We start from the raw sequence: 15,444 nt of genomic DNA, 5'->3' as shown, positions 1-15,444 counted from the left end.
CGGTCTCGCTTCGAAACTGGCTGGCTTGCATCTGTCGTTGACTTCCAAAATTTGCAAGAGAATGAGTGTGAGTGAAGCATTTGCGAACGAGGAATGCGCCAGAGCGATGGGCCTATGGGTCTCAGTATATGGTGGTGCATATATAATGGCTAAAGACCTGTTTGCTACTAATTCATGGTTTCAAAAGATGATTGCAGGAGAGCCCAAAAATCCAGCTCAGAAACCGTCGCATGCTGATGTCGAAGAGGCAGCAGATAAAGTCGTGTCTACTCTGAATGCAATCATATCGACCGTAGGAGTGGTGATTTGGTATTTCGAGGACATGAAAGTGATGTTGAAACCAGTGAGTAAATCTGACATGAGATCGTTCAAATCTTTGCCTAAACTCAGGATCTCTGGCTCACATTCTCTTCTACCGTTTATCGAATGTATTTGCAGGAAGATTTCGCATTCTCGCATTCAGCCATCCGAGAATATTGCCTATGTATAACAGGAGCATACATGATGTTTGATTTTGGACGTATACTCTACTATCTCCTTAAACCAATACCAGGCACATCGCCCTCTGGTCGCATAGCCTTCCTGATCCATCACATAGTAGTAGCATCTGCGTGCTTCTTCTCAGCTGCTCTACACTATGGGACATTCTACACTGGCATATTCTCATTCGGGGAATTCACCACCGTGTTACTGAATCTACGCTTCTTCCTGTCTAAAGCTGGATACAGGCAGTCTCCGATATATACTGTAAACGAGTACCTGTTTGCAATCCTGTTTTTCGGGATACGGGTTGTGGGGGGATGGATTATGATGTGGCATATGCAGGTTAGGTGGAGCGCGTATCAGGGAGGATGGGAGGAACACAATACGAGTACGTTTATTGGATATCTGGTTCCTGCTTGTGGGTATACGCATTGCGTGCTGCAGTGTTGGTGGTTTGGAATGATTGTCAGGATGATGTATAGGAAGATGGTGAGTCCGAGGTTTAAGAAAGAATAGTGCAGGGACAAATCTCTTTATAATGGACTCGACAACACATATAGAAGTATAATATTAAGTAAAAGTTGGGCAGAACAGACCTGTATTGTTGCCCCTAAAACATCTGTTTTCGACACCCTCAACGTGTCTTTGACCATTCAGCGTGGTGACTCAACAGTAGCGAATTAGAGCTAAGAAATCAAGCCATCTGTAACAAACCAACAACAATTTTGTCGAAACGTCCATATCATATGTTTGGAAAGAGAGGCAATTTAATATATGGAAGGAAGTGATTACATGCAAAGCTTTATATGTGTTCACGTTTGTTAGAGCCAAAGTACCTCTGCTTGACGATTCGAGAGCCTAGTCCAATATGTTTTGAAATGAGTTTTTCAAATTTTTGATGTTGACTGGCAATTTGTTCAACCCAATAACACACCCAAGAGAGTTTCTTATGCAGCTAAAGGTGAAATGAGCCTGAGGAGAGAAGGCTTTGGATCTGCGTTCAGGTAGCCTATGTTCATATTGAGTGTGAATGAGTTGACAAGAAGTTTGAGGAGCGTTTGGATACCTAGAAGTAGGACAGCAGGTATGAAACCAATATGAATTGCTGTCTGCCCCCATCCTAGGAGTCTCATTATCTTGGCTCTAGTTGATTCTTCCATGTTTTTATATGTCAAAGCTTGTTTGTTAGACTTGACAAAAAAAGCTGCCAATACCACCTACACATCGCCCGCAGTTCGAAGCTAATACCGTGCGATTTCACGTTATTGATGTATACAAGTGCTCTATTTAGTCATATAAGTGGTGCAGGATCAGCAAATCTACAAAAGGTGGCAATTCTCAAAGCTCGATTGAAGCTCAAACAGCAATAGGCTGCTTGATCTCTATAGTTTCTCCTCCTTCATCTCCTGGCCTTTCAAAGTCACTTGGGTCGTAAATGACTCTAATGGGAGTTGTGCGAGTTTCGATGAGTTGTGCGAGTTTTGATGAGTTCAAATACCAAGTCTCTCCTCCTTTTAGCTTTACTTTATTAGACCTCTTGCATACCTTATGAGAAGTGAGCAGCTCGGACACCTTGCAATATCCTCTCCATCGAATATATCCTCCTAGATCAAGGTAGTCAGCACGGCATCCGGAAGCTATACGCATTTTTTCTGTCTAGCGTTTGATGTTGACCAAAAACCAACCTCTGATATTTGGAACTTGTCACCGCATGGACATGGATATGTATATATTCTTGTTTCTTCATTGAATTCCAAGTCTTCGATCTCAACCTTGTTCGATAAGAAAGAACGATCAGATCTGGCGAAAGTTGTTTCTGGTGTTTTGCTCTCTGAGACTTACCTCATCGTAGAACGATGTCATTGTATAAGAATAGCCGTTGGCAGCAAGGAATTCACCTCTCCAGAGCTTCTTGACTGGTCTCCTTCAACAGACTCAGTATGTCTAGTTTCCAATTATTATTGCAGTAATGCATCTCGTGCATGGACATAGGAGAGATTTAAATCAAGATATGACATCCTGTCGCGTTGATACACGTTCACTAATTGCCGAAAGCCCTTCCATTTTCGTTACCCATTTCTCCACAATTTAGAGGAACGTGTTCGCCAGACTGAGTTAGCTGCGATGGCTGGTAAATCGCCAGAACATGATATCGACCTGCTACGTAGTCGTGGACAATGGCAGCTGGCAAAAGAATCGCTTAAATCATTCAAGACTAAAAACGCTGCCGAATCAACAGGCAAGACTCCAATTTCGTTTGTGTTTTGCATGTTTTGATGACAGAGACCACGCACACGCTCAAAGTTTTTTTAACAAATGCCTTTATTCTACTAGTGTATTCACTGGTCGCGAATGCAGAAGTATCTCTTAATCTATACCTGCAAGTAAATCCCATCAAGTTATCTGGGGAATCTGACGCTGATGTTGCGCAACATCCGTTGGCTGTTCCCCTCGCAACTCCAATATACGTGCCAGATGCTACCTCGAATTTACTAGAAGCACTAAAGAAGGTTGAGGCTGGTAGAGCTTCTGACGGAAGGTCACAATTGTATGCCAAAGTGAGTGTTGAACAGTGCTGCAATGAGGATATACTTGAGGCACGTTTACGCGTATCGAACTAATCTCACACGGTATGTGAATTGTCGTTTAGCAAGCACACGCTTTGTTGGCCCGTATAGATTCAATTACTGGTGAATATTCGGCTGTTGTGAATCGTTTAAGCGCTCAACCAATGCCAGAGCTGCAAGGGCTACCCGATACGTATACTCGAGTCATGGTCATCATGGCGCATTTCTTACACGGTACGAAATTTTCCCAGCCAAAAAAAAAACACTACAGATCTGCGAGCATGAGCCCATGTCTGACTCCAATATCCTTACAGGTCAAGCGCTGGAATTATTGCGTCAAGACAAGGACGCTATAGATATATATACCAAAGCCATATCAAAGATCGAATCACAGTATACAGATGCTGCTGCCTCCAAACCAGACGAAATAGACCAATGGACGAAATGGGTCGAAAATATCGTCTACCATCACGCCATGCTATGTGTTCGTCACGCCCATCTAGATCAAGCTCAAAAATCACTCCAACTCTACCTTCGTTTCCTGGCACCAGTCCCAGATACATATCTTCCTGGTCGTCGAATTGCAATATGTCGGCAATATCTAACCCTCATAACGACAAATCTGGCAAAGCCGTTATCGGGCTACATACATAGACCTAGTGTTGGTTGTGGTGTGCCAGTTGATATTCAAGCTGAGTTGGCTAGACATTTGCCAACGTATGAGAGGCTTGTTACTGCATTATTGCCATTTCCCAAAGGAGAGAATGAAACACCTATAGAGAAAGGACGAGCGCAGAGAGTAGCTCAAGCGTATGATTGGTGGGTGATGGCTGATTCTGGTGGTGGAGATGTTAATGAAGCTGTTGGTGATGTTGTTGAGCGACATTATCGACTCATAGAGGTGAGTTTACGGTAAACCTCCTGACGCTTTTTTGCCAACCCGAAAAATCTTTTGACTAATCATAAAATCACTAGACACTATATCGAGGCACCAAGCATACATTTCAATCTCTGAGACTGTTTAGGTATCTGTCTCATACCTTCTCTTCTCTCCTACATGCATTCGGAGACAACATGTCTCGTGATGAAAAACGAGAGGCACAAGCTGCGGTAGAATCATATCTCTTCATTTTCAACACCCGTCACGGCGCTGCCATCGACCTAGAACGGAAACGACGGGAAGATGCCATGCTAGTGATACGTAGAGCAAGTACCATCGGACGAGGTAGTGAACGTAAATCGGCTGAAGAGAAACGTAAATCTATGGAACGGCGGATGATGGCCGCTACTTTAGAAGTTGGTACAGAGGCAGTGTCTACTGAACGCGTGGCTAGATCTGTTGAATCTCTTAAAGTCTGCAATGGACATTCTTCACCATCTTTGACTGGCCTACCTGCTGGTAGTGCTAGTACATTACCTGACCCTGACGCACCTATAGTTGTTGAAACGGTAGATGGTGAAACTATTGCTGATGTTTTGGGTGTGTTGATTTCTGGAATGAGAATACTGTTGTCGACTGTTGAAGGAGATGAAAAAGAGGTTAGTGTTGCCAAAAAAAGGAACACTCGAACTCAGACAATCGAGTTTGTGACTCAACACGTTTCTGACTTGTCTTCTGGATAGTTGAAAAAGGCTGTTGAGTATGGTCGGAGAGCCCTAGATCTTACCAGACATCACTCAGTCAAGGATCGCCCATTGCTAATACGGCGAGCTCAACAATGGCTTGGTGTATCGTTGGGTGAATTGGCTCTTGAAGGTTTGTTTTTAGTGATGTTCAAAGGGCAAACAAAAGGCGACGTTAAATGTATCTATATTCTTGTAGTAAGAGATTCGGCGTTCAGGAGGCAATGTCAAGCAGAAGCGCTGGAAGCATTGCAAGATGCTGCCTCCATGTTTGGTGAAGATGATCGAGCAGGCTGGGATGTGCTGTATCAACTTGCATTACAAGCAGCTGAAGTAGGAGAGGTGAGACGCGACCCGCAAAAAATAGCGGAAACTGATCGAAGATTCACGCGTGGTCACGAACACTGAATTGTCCTCTCTGTTAGATTGAACAAGCATTCGATGCAATTCAATTATCTCTCACATTCCAACCAACTCACATTCCTTCGTGGAATCTTCTGGCATTATTATTGTCTTCTAAAAAGTCGTGGGATGACGGCATTCGAGTTTTAGAAAACGGATGGACTCATTGCGTTAATGCTCTGGTTGCACGAGCACGAGCTGCTAGAAAACTGTCTTCCGAAGTACCTGAAGATGCTGCTAAACGAATAGCGAGTGGTGCGCCCACTGTTGATATATTTAGTTGGGATTGGGTGGATAGTGCTGATAAGGAGGAGCTGATCTCGTAAGCAATTGTTCGTTCCCAAGATATCTTTTTTTTTTCGTCTTCGTGATTGTCAATTTGTCACTCATTATTCTCTATATAGGCTAAAGCTGACCTCGTTAGCATTGGAAGCTGCTCGCTTTGGACCAAAGGCAGCTCTAGACTCAGTGCAGTCCATCTTCACCCTGTACAGAAAACTCTTCGGTTATGTAGTTGCAGGAATGGAAGAGGACGACGATATGAATCGCTCCACCTTATCCACACCTGCAGCAATATTAGGGCAATCACCAAACACTAATTCAGCGGTCTCGCCTTCTCATTCACCGTCTGCCACCATGTCGAAACAAGATGTACCATTAGAACCATTATCCCTTCCAAAAGCATTATCACCATTCAGATTCCACACACGAGGAGCTTCTACTACTGCTTCCTCATCAACATCACCACCTGGTGCGACCCCTTCGTCAGCTCATCTGCCAGCCCTGTATCGATTCCGACAGTACGACCTACTGATACAGTTATGGCTATCGGCTGCATCACTGTACAGAGAAATAGAGGCCTTTTCTGAAGCAAGTCAAGCAGTAGATACGGCTGAACATGTCGCTGAAGTCGTATCCATGATTGATGGCAGGACTGCTGAAATGGGGTCTGGGAGATTGTTTGGTGCCGGAAGTGTACATCAGGTTATGATGGATCGACGCCGTGGATTTGGACTTAAAAAACGGAAGGGGCTGTTTGCTCTCAGTCCAAAGACATTTAATGGTGGGAGTAGCAGTACTGATGGTTTGGCGAGTGGTGAGAGTTATGCTATTGAAGGTAGATGGAAGGGAGCTAGTGATGCTGTTAGAAGGATGTTGGCTGATGTGGTTTTTGAGGTAAATCAGCATATGGAATCGAGCCTTTTTGTTGTCCAAAAATTCTGATTCCCCCTCTCCCCCTTTAGTCTGCCATGTTACGGCATGCCAAACTCGTCTCTCAACAACGAGCACCAGTGTTAACCAGAGCTCATAAATATCTGTCGCCAGTGGCTCAAGTAGAAGCAGCTCGATCACGCGGTAGGCGACCCGTCATCCCGAAGTCTGCATCAACCTTCTCCTTGGCATCCATGTATTCGGGAACAGATACACCTCCATATGCTACCAGCCCAATATTACCTACACCACCACCACTGCCGACTGCTCCAACAGCCAATTCTAGTACATCTCCATATCAAGCTTCAACAATGGGCACGACATCTTCTAAAGGAAGTTCGTATGATCTAAGAAGCTCGCCAGCGATTAATAATCCATCACCACTAGCCAATCTAAGCAATGCAAACACCAGTAATAGTAATACATCAACAGGTCCATCGCCTGGTGAATCCATTGCATCTGCCTCGTCAAGGCCATTAACTCTAGACTCTGTCATACAGGATTTGCATCTAGCCACTTTATTAGATGATGATCATCTGCCATCGCGAGTATGTCTAGCTCTCCTATACGCCACAACACAGAATCACTCCCTCGCATCATCCATCTTGGAACGAGCTGTTAAACGAGGTAAAGCACGAGGATGCGGTGGTGGACAATCTGGTGTATCGTCAGTATATGGAGGCAATACTGCTGCTTTTGGATGGGAGTCGTGGCGAGCGTTAGGACTATCGTTACAAAAAGTTGGACGATTGGAGGAAGCCAAGACGTCTTTAATGTTTGCTGTTGGATTGGAACGGGTTGGATTTGTGCGTGGGGCAGAGTTGTTAAACAGGGTTGTATATTAGGTTTCGTGGGTCTCGTGTATAATGATGGAATTGGTTATTGTTTATAATTTGATGAGTTTTTTTGTGGAAGTATAGTGGTTTAAGTGTGTTTGTGTACATCCTCATATGATTTTGGACGGAAAACAACGAACAATATAGATGATGTGATGTGCCAAAAAAAATTTAAGCAGCGTTGCTCATAACGAAGACCGATATCGTTCGCCAGAAGCCAAGATAACGCTCTTCGTCCACGAGGTCTATAAAGAGCATTAGGAAACTTCGTCGCTACTGATTCAGAGTATGTGTAGCAAATTCAAACGTGAACGATGGAGAACAAATTTGTCAGAGATGCTCTGGAGGAGGTAAACGCTTCTTTTTGTTGGTTGGAACTCGATCTAGTCAAAGCACGAGAATAGATTCTTTGGTCAAATCCGGAAACGCTGGCATGAAGCAATAGTTTTCTAGTCTCTAAGGCCATAATGCTCTCATGATTCTCATGTCTAAGTCGTTCTGCGATGACTCGTTCTGCGATGACAAGCCGAAAACCATTTTCTGAATCAGATGAACCGGGCTCCGCTGGCTCTTTACTGTAGTGTTTGCTTGAGCTAATTTTGGAGCAGAAGGGTGACGTCTGTCGTCTTGGGTTAGCATCTGCGTCACTCTGGTGAAATGTCTTGTTTCGTGGATTGTGGAATATCTAAAGCCTACATGGAAACTTCGAGGCAGTTATTCAAATTGTAGATTTCCGTACTGCGATGATGAAAAAATGAGCGAGAGAGATAATTTGATCAGTCGAGACTGCTGAACATCAAAGTCACCCGGTGAAAGGTAACGATTGCAAGCGTGACTCGATTCCGATTTAGAGCGCGCTATTTTAGCAATTGCCCTTTCAATGTGCGTTCTTTTAATAGCAAACTCACAAATTGATCTTGGACTACTGGTATTCAAGACACTGCTCACAAAGCAGCATTATTGCCGCGCCGCATCTATAATCTCGCCAATTCGTTTGCTCCGGACGGAGATGATGATACCCAATCTGAATCTTGGGTCCAAACATTGGTATTATCTGGTGAAAAACGTCAAGAGCCTCCATCACTCGCTCCAGCGCTCCAGCATGTTTGTGATCACGAAAGCGCAGTCTCACTATCCTACCATCAAGACAGCGACCTACAGCATCACCATTTTCATTTTAATTCTAGATAATTCTAGATATTTTACATCACATTTCTCGTGTAGTCACCTTCATAACCTCGATATATCTTCGTAGTATTAGCAGGAGTGTAGTGCAACAGAGTAAGGCTCTGCTACGTGTTCCTAATGAAAGTCTGAGTAGGTACATAGCAAAGAACGGTTGAAAATATCTCTCCAATCCAATGTTTCTGATGTCCCGTCCGTCCAACTTTGACTTTTATATAAAACAGAGGTTTGCACAGTTCCACCACTTGAGCTTGTAGTTCTCTTGATGACCGCATGATCATCGTCCCAAATAGAGGTATAGTATTGTGGATTTGTTGTCTCCAAGGTACGCCACTATATAGCTTGTTGGTTTAGTCACTGTCTGCAATTTCAGCTTCAGCTTCTGGAAGACATTGCGTTCCGCATAGGAGCTACAATAGAATAGAAGGATCATACTCATCACAAAGTCATTGGCAAGAATCATACTCATCATAAAGGCTTGCCATCATGTTGGGTCAGAATTATAACAGGAGGCCACCATTGCTCAAAAGCAACAGCATGACCAACAAGGTCACAGATGTCGATATTATGCAGCCTTACTACGCATTCTTACAATCCCACCCTGATTTGACAAACAATATATATTACTCGCCACGTTACTCTGATGATCATCACGAATACCGGTAAGAACTGTCAGCCACTATCACACTACAAAAAAGAATGGATCTAACCTGCGCTAATTTGCAGCCATGTGATCCTCCCGTTGCAATTATTTAGAGCTATTCCCGAGGTTATGAAGGATAGGCTTCTCACAGAACAGGAATGGAGGAGCCTTGGTATAACGCAGAGCCTTGGATGGGAACACTACGAAATTCACAAACCTGAACCTGTAAGTTTCTACATTGTTGCATTGCTTTGCTTATTGAAGAGATAACTATACAAACTGCACAACCACCTTCACTCAGTCATTCTCTAACACAACACGTCATGACCTTTTAGCACATCTTCATGTTCAAACGAGATCTCGAGGTTAAAACAAATAGAAAACACGACGGCTCAGTAATGCAGTTTAACCCTTCCCTTTTCTTCTATCTCATCGTAGAAACCATCTTCTCAGCAAATGGAAATTCAATCAACCCAAGAAGGCATCCCAAGCATCGAAGAACCCATGACTCACGAATCCGAGCTCGAGCCACTCTCAGAAGGCATGGTTATTGAAGACGACCCTCGCATACTACTCGAGATGGATGGTGAGATGTGTGAAATAGTCAACAAATTCAGCGATGATGGAGAAGCCAGCAAAGCACAACAAAGGAAACGCACATCACAATCTCAACCAACAAATGATGATCCCAAGATACGAAGGAACCGTGGCAAATCCGATCAGCAACCTCAACTCATCACATCATCAAGTGCAGCAGCCGATGAAGACGAGCCTGGACCTAAACGACGAAGGTCCACCAGGAAAAAATAGAAGTGTAATAAAATAGAAATAGCGAAAACGTCACCACTTGTAACATAGTCTAACAAAAGGACCAACTTGTAAGTGTCCCGAAAATATGTAAACAGACATTATGAAAGAATATGTTGCTGTGCAAAAAGTTTGTTGATTGTTGTCTGTCGTTGATACAACAATCTGTCAGATAGTCGAAACGTCCATACGAGTCCAAGATAAACCTTGAATTCCATTACTGATAAAGTCAACTCCTCACAGGTCCAAGCTTGAAGACGAGTTTGGAAATTATGAGACAAGGGCCAGCTAGAAGATAATAAAGTGGTTCAAAGAGTACCACTATGACACGTAAAAACTGTACAAATTGGCCAACTTGGTAAGTGTGTCTTGAAAATATGTCCCCCGTAACCACTGGGTCTGTGATTGTGCAAGAAACGTTTTTTATTGTCGTGGAGTCTTTATACTACAATTTGCTATTTCCTTAAGAGGCTGGAGCAGCCACTGCAGGAAGCTTTTTAGCTTGGGTACCTAGATATAAAAATTTAAGATCAGTCCAACAGGTTGGTTTCTATACAGATAGACCAAATAAATATGTATGTTACCTTCACGGAAACCGTTCTTGAATCGTCGTGGCAAGTGCTTCATGTATGCCATTCGTCCAGTTCCAGTAACTTTCCTACGCTTGCCCTTGACACTCCATTCATCTAAATTAACAATATATGATGAGATCGAAGTCCATATCTTCAATGAGGACCGCACAATTCCATGTCGACTGGCTTGTGTGATTTTGCCTCCTCCGCAGAAATGCGATGATTCGTTTTTACGTACACTTCCTTGTCTTTGCAGCAGGGTATCCACATTGTGCACAAGTCTTCTTTTGGTTGTGGAAACTTCGTCTGCCACATCGTCTACATAATGTATGCGACTTGGTATGTCGCATACCAAAGGATTGCGTACCCTTGGTCTATTATCATTGATAAAAAGTTGTTAGAAATGGGATAAGGTTGAGAAATACGGTGGTGCTTATGTCTCTTCTCTCTTCCAGCTGTAAACTTCCAAACTCGTCGAATGGGGTGTCAAAGACATCGCAACCATCCATCGTTTTAACAAAGGGAAGGGGGACAGAGAGAGAGGAATCCAGTTCATCTGTAGCATGGTGTCGACGATATACTCACCATGTTGGCGTCCTCCTTGTTTTAAGTGGACGATTCCTTGTGTTGTATAGAACTGCACCAATGGAAACACCTGGAGAACTGTGTCTTGATTTGAGAAAAGCAGAAAAGTGATAAGTGACGCGGAAAACTTGGCTATTAGCAGCAAGTTGGCAGTAATCTGTTCTTCTGTTCTTCTTTAAATTCTTCGAGAGTTCGCGTTCACGAGTTCAGGACGTCCACGTCGAAATGGTGCGAAGATCGAAGATGGAATTTTGGAAGTTCGAATGCGAGATCTAATACTACGTCGCAAGTCGCGAAGCAAGTTCAGACTTTGGACTTTCAAACTTCGAAATTAACAGATCCAAGATCCAAGTCAAGACGTCGTCAAGTTTCTTTGTTTGGCTGGTTCCCAGAACCTCAATAATCCAAACTCCAGATAAAACCCGTGGGTTTATTCACGAAAGGAAGCTGATCATAACTCGATTTATACATGATCGAGCCGCCGTTAGGTCCCGAGGCAGGCCCCTCTCAGTCTCCCTCACCCTCAACGTCGAATTTGAAGAAGACATTCCCTTCAAGTGAATTCAGGAGGAGAAGTCATGAGATGCTGGCAGCCCCGAAAAAGGAATACGAAAAAAAGCTGAAGAAAGCAAATACCTACGAGGCAAGTGTGTTCTTTGGGTCATCAGGCGCTTATTTTCGTCACGAACTTTGACGTGTGATCAACATCATTGGAATGATTATTAAAAACACGTGATTGTTATATTGAGACAGATCGTACTCGTTCCGTTTATGTGCTGAATTCGACTCTTCATGCGCACCTTGAATACTGTTAAACTGTCTTGATTCCTGCTGCTTCAACACATTTTGAATTTGCAGTCACCTGCTTGATTACACTGCGCTAACACTATACTTCAAATCCTATAGTCTCTTGACTTTGAAGAGCCAGATAATGATCTTCTCCGACAACACTATGCCAAACAGACATCCAAGGACAACATCACACATGATCTTATGGGTTATGTCGTGGTCTTGGTCATTGCAATTCTCACTGCCTCTGTTCGTCTCTTGATCTACTGTGAGATCTTTGGTTTCCTGTATCGGAAGGCCTCTAGGGGCTCATTTCTCTCGTATCTGAAAGTCTTGGTTTTGATACTTCTAGATATTACTGAAAAAGTCCTCGACTGGAGAGCAAAGGGCTTTGTTGCCTACTTTGCTCTAAATGAGCCTGGAAATGCTTGGGGCTTCGCCTTTGGTACTAGTCTTTTATTCGCTCTCCCGGCTTCGGTCTTGTGTTTGATCGAGGTCAGTTGAAATTACATCCTCCAAGACACAGATTAGTTCAAAGGTCAATTGCATACGGACCCAAGCTAATCGTTGCTATGTAATTTAGCCTCAAGCAGCTGGAAGTGGAATGCCAGAGGTGTTGGCTTACTTGAATGGTGTCTCTATGATGAAGTACACAACATTTAAGACTCTGATCATCAAAGCGCTTGGAATGATGGGAATTGTGTCTGCAGGTCTGTTCAGTGGTTTTGAAGGGTACGTGAATACGAACTTCATAAGACTTCGCCGAGACAAACAATCGTTCAAATTTTTCTTCTATTTACACAAGTTAAAACTTTTGATCTTCAGGCCAATGTCACACGTCGGAAGCATCATTGGAATACTGGTCACAAAGTCAATACGCAAGAGTGCAATCCTCTCAAGCTTGTTTTATGGCCAAAAAGCTTCTGAATTACGTGGAGATACAGCCAACATTCTTCGAGTTGCTGAGAAGCGAATCATCCGTATATTTGCATCAACAGGAGCGGCGATTGGTCTTGCCAGTGCCTTTCATGCACCACTGGCCGGAACTTTGTTTGTCGGTAAGAAAAGCTGATTTCAAGTTGTCAGTGTTGCGCATTTCCCTTTCGACAAATTCTAGCACCTTGGTTAACTCTTCTATTCGATAGTTGAAGAAGCCGCCTCCTTCTTCGAAATGGATCTGATCATTCGTACTTTGTTTGCCAGCTTGGTCGCATATTTTCTTGTTGGTGCGTATTTGTTATTTTGTTGTTACAAGAATTCATTTACTGATATTCATTTTCATGTAGGGATGATAGGCCTTCTTCAAAAAGGCCAAGGTATACAAAACATCAAACACATCTCTCAGGCTGCCTACTCGGTGTTCGCAGTCAATGTCAGTTGTAGCACTTCGTTGGCCTTTCAAGATATATTAATGTTGATCTCGATGGGCGTTTTCTTTGGTCAGTTTCACCATTTCAGTTCTATTGAAACTATGTACCTTACGTTGTTTTGGCCTGTTGTAGGTATTTGTGGCCATTATTACAACAAGACTATCGTATACATTCGAGAAATCCGTGCCAAACGCATGGTACCGCACCCATACCTCAGGCTCTTGGAAGTCGTTATCGTCTGTTTGATAACGTCTCTAATTGTCATTTTCGTGCCAAGAACCGAGTTATTCGGGTCGTGTACGTCGCCAATCAATGCCGTACAACACGTGCAGGAGGCAATAAACAATAAAAACTGTCAGGCTACTTGCTCGAATGACCTCAATGCCGTTATATCCAATAATCCTGGGTGTCTGACCAATGTGTGCTTGCCTGACACCCTCTTTGAGAGCTACTCTGAAGCACTTTTCGGAATCTTCAACACTGCAGCTTTGACTTGCCCCAACTTGACAGCCGAAGCTCAACTCACGTATCAAGGCATCATGAACATCTCTACAGTAGCAGGTTGATAAACAGAATACTTGCGGATTTACAATGCTATTGCCACTGACAGACATTTGGCCTTTCATTTACTTAGCGGCGTTCAAACCTGAAGACGTTGAATTACTTGCTGGTGATGAAACTGATACTTGCTACTGGGAGATTGCCAGTTTACTCTTTGCTTCACCAGGTATGGTGTGTGTAATGTTCAAATTAAAACTGAAACCCACACTAAAGCCAATCGTTACCTTAGAGAAAGTGCTTACGCTTCTTTTTTTGAGAGGCATGTATTCCCTCTATCACGCAGGGACTCTGGCCATGTTTGCACTACTGTACATTGCTCTCAGTCTGTTGGTTCATGGAATTGCATTGCCAACTGATTTGATTGTGCCGAATCTGATAATTGGTAGGTGTCGGAAGGACAAAGAAAATATCTTGAAAAGCTGTACAATGTGATTTACATGAAGGACCTTTCAACAGGTGCTACTGCTGGAAGGTTGCTCGGGATGTTGACGAATTGGTTCAAGCTCAGACTTGGCCAAACACTGGTCGATCCGGGAGCGTACAGTCTACTCGGAATGGCAGGTATGACTACCAAAAAACATAGTCGCATAAGTAGTAAGCAAGAGCTGAATTTGCTTCTTTGTCATCCAGGCTTTTGGAGTGGTACATCACGTCTTTTAGTCACTGTCATATTGATTGGTCTCGAATCGACCTTTGATTTGAACTATTTGCCTGGTACGTACGATCGTAATGGTGAAAAGTGTTAAAATGAAGAAGAAAAATCACCTAACATGCCACCTTTGTAGCGTTGTTGGTTGTCTGCATCATTGCCACAATAGTCGGAAATTCACTAGGAGGCAGTATGGTATGCTTCGCATCGGATATTATTTTCGACTCAACATCTCACCTTCACATCTTGCAAATCTAGTATCACTTGGAAATCCACTCTCAGAATCTACCATTCCTCGCATACGAACCGCCACATCATTTACACACAATAACAATCAATACCCTCATGTCGCGGCCAATAATGACTCTTCCTCCTCTGGCCAGTGTATTGGAAATTGCAAATGTGTTGAAGCACTGCACACATTGTGGTTTCCCAATCGTGAATGAACGGCGAGAAGTGCTTGGACTTGTATTGAGAAGTCAACTTTCTCGAAAACTGTGGGGTGTGAATGCGACACCATCGAAGGATGATGACATGATTGGTATATAATTGGACCGAGGTCCTTTTTTGCTTCGCGATATGATCTGAATCATTCCTCTGTCCTCTTAGATATCTCACTCATCATGAACGAATCACCCTGCACCATCGCTGAAGGTGCAACAGCATCCAAAGCATACATATCATTCCGCACTCTGGCATTACGACACATGCTTGTCATTGACCATAGACATCAACTCGTGGGGATGATTACTCGTAAAGACTTTTTGAATAAAGCTCACGGGTTGGGAGATCATCATTTGCGAGGTACAATACGTCGACACCACAGCACTGTAGTACAGCCAGATAGTGATGCCGAGAGTCCACCAAATGGACGTGGCACTTTGATGTATAGGTCAAGGCCATCTTCCATCATGCGTGATAATAATGTGATGCCTGTTATAAGTGAAGTATCACCTACTACTCCTACTTATAATCATGAGATGGTGGATGTACAACGAACTCGCAGTGGGTTTGTCACCGCTACAGTGTTGCCAGAACCGATGCATGCAGAGCCAATTGATGAGCCAATTGATCATGGTCCACGTCAGGAGGCTGATTTGTCTGAATCAAATCTGCTTGATAAGAGCACTTAAGGAGAGTTGCTGGTTGGTGTATAAAAA

General features: G+C 43.4%; 7 protein-coding genes across 7 annotated transcripts; 4 read left to right on the top strand and 3 right to left on the bottom strand.

Moving 5' to 3' along the window:
- Positions 1 to 106: 106 nt before the first annotated feature.
- On the top strand, positions 107 to 1,061 carry SmJEL517_g01459 (uncharacterized protein; the record flags this gene model as incomplete). Its single annotated transcript, XM_031167387.1, has 3 exons — positions 107 to 343; positions 439 to 972; positions 1,044 to 1,061. The coding sequence occupies 3 exons, from the start codon at positions 107 to 109 to the stop codon at positions 1,059 to 1,061; spliced, it is 789 nt and encodes a 262-aa protein (XP_031026686.1).
- A 369-nt stretch (positions 1,062 to 1,430) lies between these two features.
- Positions 1,431 to 1,643, bottom strand: SmJEL517_g01458 (uncharacterized protein; the record flags this gene model as incomplete). Its single annotated transcript, XM_031167386.1, has 2 exons — positions 1,431 to 1,492; positions 1,550 to 1,643. 2 exons carry the CDS (start codon positions 1,641 to 1,643, stop codon positions 1,431 to 1,433), a joined length of 156 nt encoding a protein of 51 aa, XP_031026687.1.
- A 196-nt stretch (positions 1,644 to 1,839) lies between these two features.
- On the bottom strand, positions 1,840 to 2,346 carry SmJEL517_g01457 (uncharacterized protein; the record flags this gene model as incomplete). The annotated part of the gene is made up of 4 exons (XM_031167385.1): positions 1,840 to 1,924; positions 2,029 to 2,087; positions 2,169 to 2,255; positions 2,326 to 2,346. 4 exons carry the CDS (start codon positions 2,344 to 2,346, stop codon positions 1,840 to 1,842), a joined length of 252 nt encoding a protein of 83 aa, XP_031026688.1.
- A 261-nt stretch (positions 2,347 to 2,607) lies between these two features.
- On the top strand, positions 2,608 to 7,132 carry SmJEL517_g01456 (uncharacterized protein; the record flags this gene model as incomplete). Its single annotated transcript, XM_031167384.1, has 10 exons — positions 2,608 to 2,647; positions 2,818 to 3,041; positions 3,134 to 3,284; positions 3,365 to 3,951; positions 4,026 to 4,589; positions 4,674 to 4,806; positions 4,873 to 5,015; positions 5,099 to 5,397; positions 5,480 to 6,251; positions 6,320 to 7,132. 10 exons carry the CDS (start codon positions 2,608 to 2,610, stop codon positions 7,130 to 7,132), a joined length of 3,726 nt encoding a protein of 1,241 aa, XP_031026689.1.
- A 1,662-nt stretch (positions 7,133 to 8,794) lies between these two features.
- On the top strand, positions 8,795 to 9,761 carry SmJEL517_g01455 (uncharacterized protein; the record flags this gene model as incomplete). The annotated part of the gene is made up of 4 exons (XM_031167383.1): positions 8,795 to 8,970; positions 9,035 to 9,176; positions 9,287 to 9,316; positions 9,390 to 9,761. 4 exons carry the CDS (start codon positions 8,795 to 8,797, stop codon positions 9,759 to 9,761), a joined length of 720 nt encoding a protein of 239 aa, XP_031026690.1.
- A 460-nt stretch (positions 9,762 to 10,221) lies between these two features.
- Positions 10,222 to 10,839, bottom strand: SmJEL517_g01454 (uncharacterized protein; the record flags this gene model as incomplete). Its single annotated transcript, XM_031167382.1, has 4 exons — positions 10,222 to 10,268; positions 10,343 to 10,444; positions 10,569 to 10,704; positions 10,756 to 10,839. 4 exons carry the CDS (start codon positions 10,837 to 10,839, stop codon positions 10,222 to 10,224), a joined length of 369 nt encoding a protein of 122 aa, XP_031026691.1.
- Positions 10,840 to 11,384: 545 nt separating this feature from the next.
- Positions 11,385 to 15,417, top strand: SmJEL517_g01453 (uncharacterized protein; the record flags this gene model as incomplete). Its single annotated transcript, XM_031167381.1, has 15 exons — positions 11,385 to 11,564; positions 11,822 to 11,972; positions 12,057 to 12,199; positions 12,288 to 12,436; positions 12,530 to 12,762; positions 12,850 to 12,930; positions 12,991 to 13,143; positions 13,207 to 13,635; positions 13,709 to 13,801; positions 13,919 to 14,017; positions 14,092 to 14,196; positions 14,266 to 14,349; positions 14,421 to 14,479; positions 14,543 to 14,825; positions 14,894 to 15,417. The coding sequence occupies 15 exons, from the start codon at positions 11,385 to 11,387 to the stop codon at positions 15,415 to 15,417; spliced, it is 2,766 nt and encodes a 921-aa protein (XP_031026692.1).
- Positions 15,418 to 15,444: the final 27 nt, after the last annotated feature.

This window comes from Synchytrium microbalum (assembly GCF_006535985.1).
Source record: "Synchytrium microbalum strain JEL517 chromosome Unknown SmJEL517_scf0005, whole genome shotgun sequence".
NCBI lineage: Eukaryota > Fungi > Chytridiomycota > Chytridiomycetes > Synchytriales > Synchytriaceae > Synchytrium > Synchytrium microbalum.
Note: the sequence above shows the minus strand (reverse complement) of the source record. Positions and strands in the feature narration are given on the sequence as shown.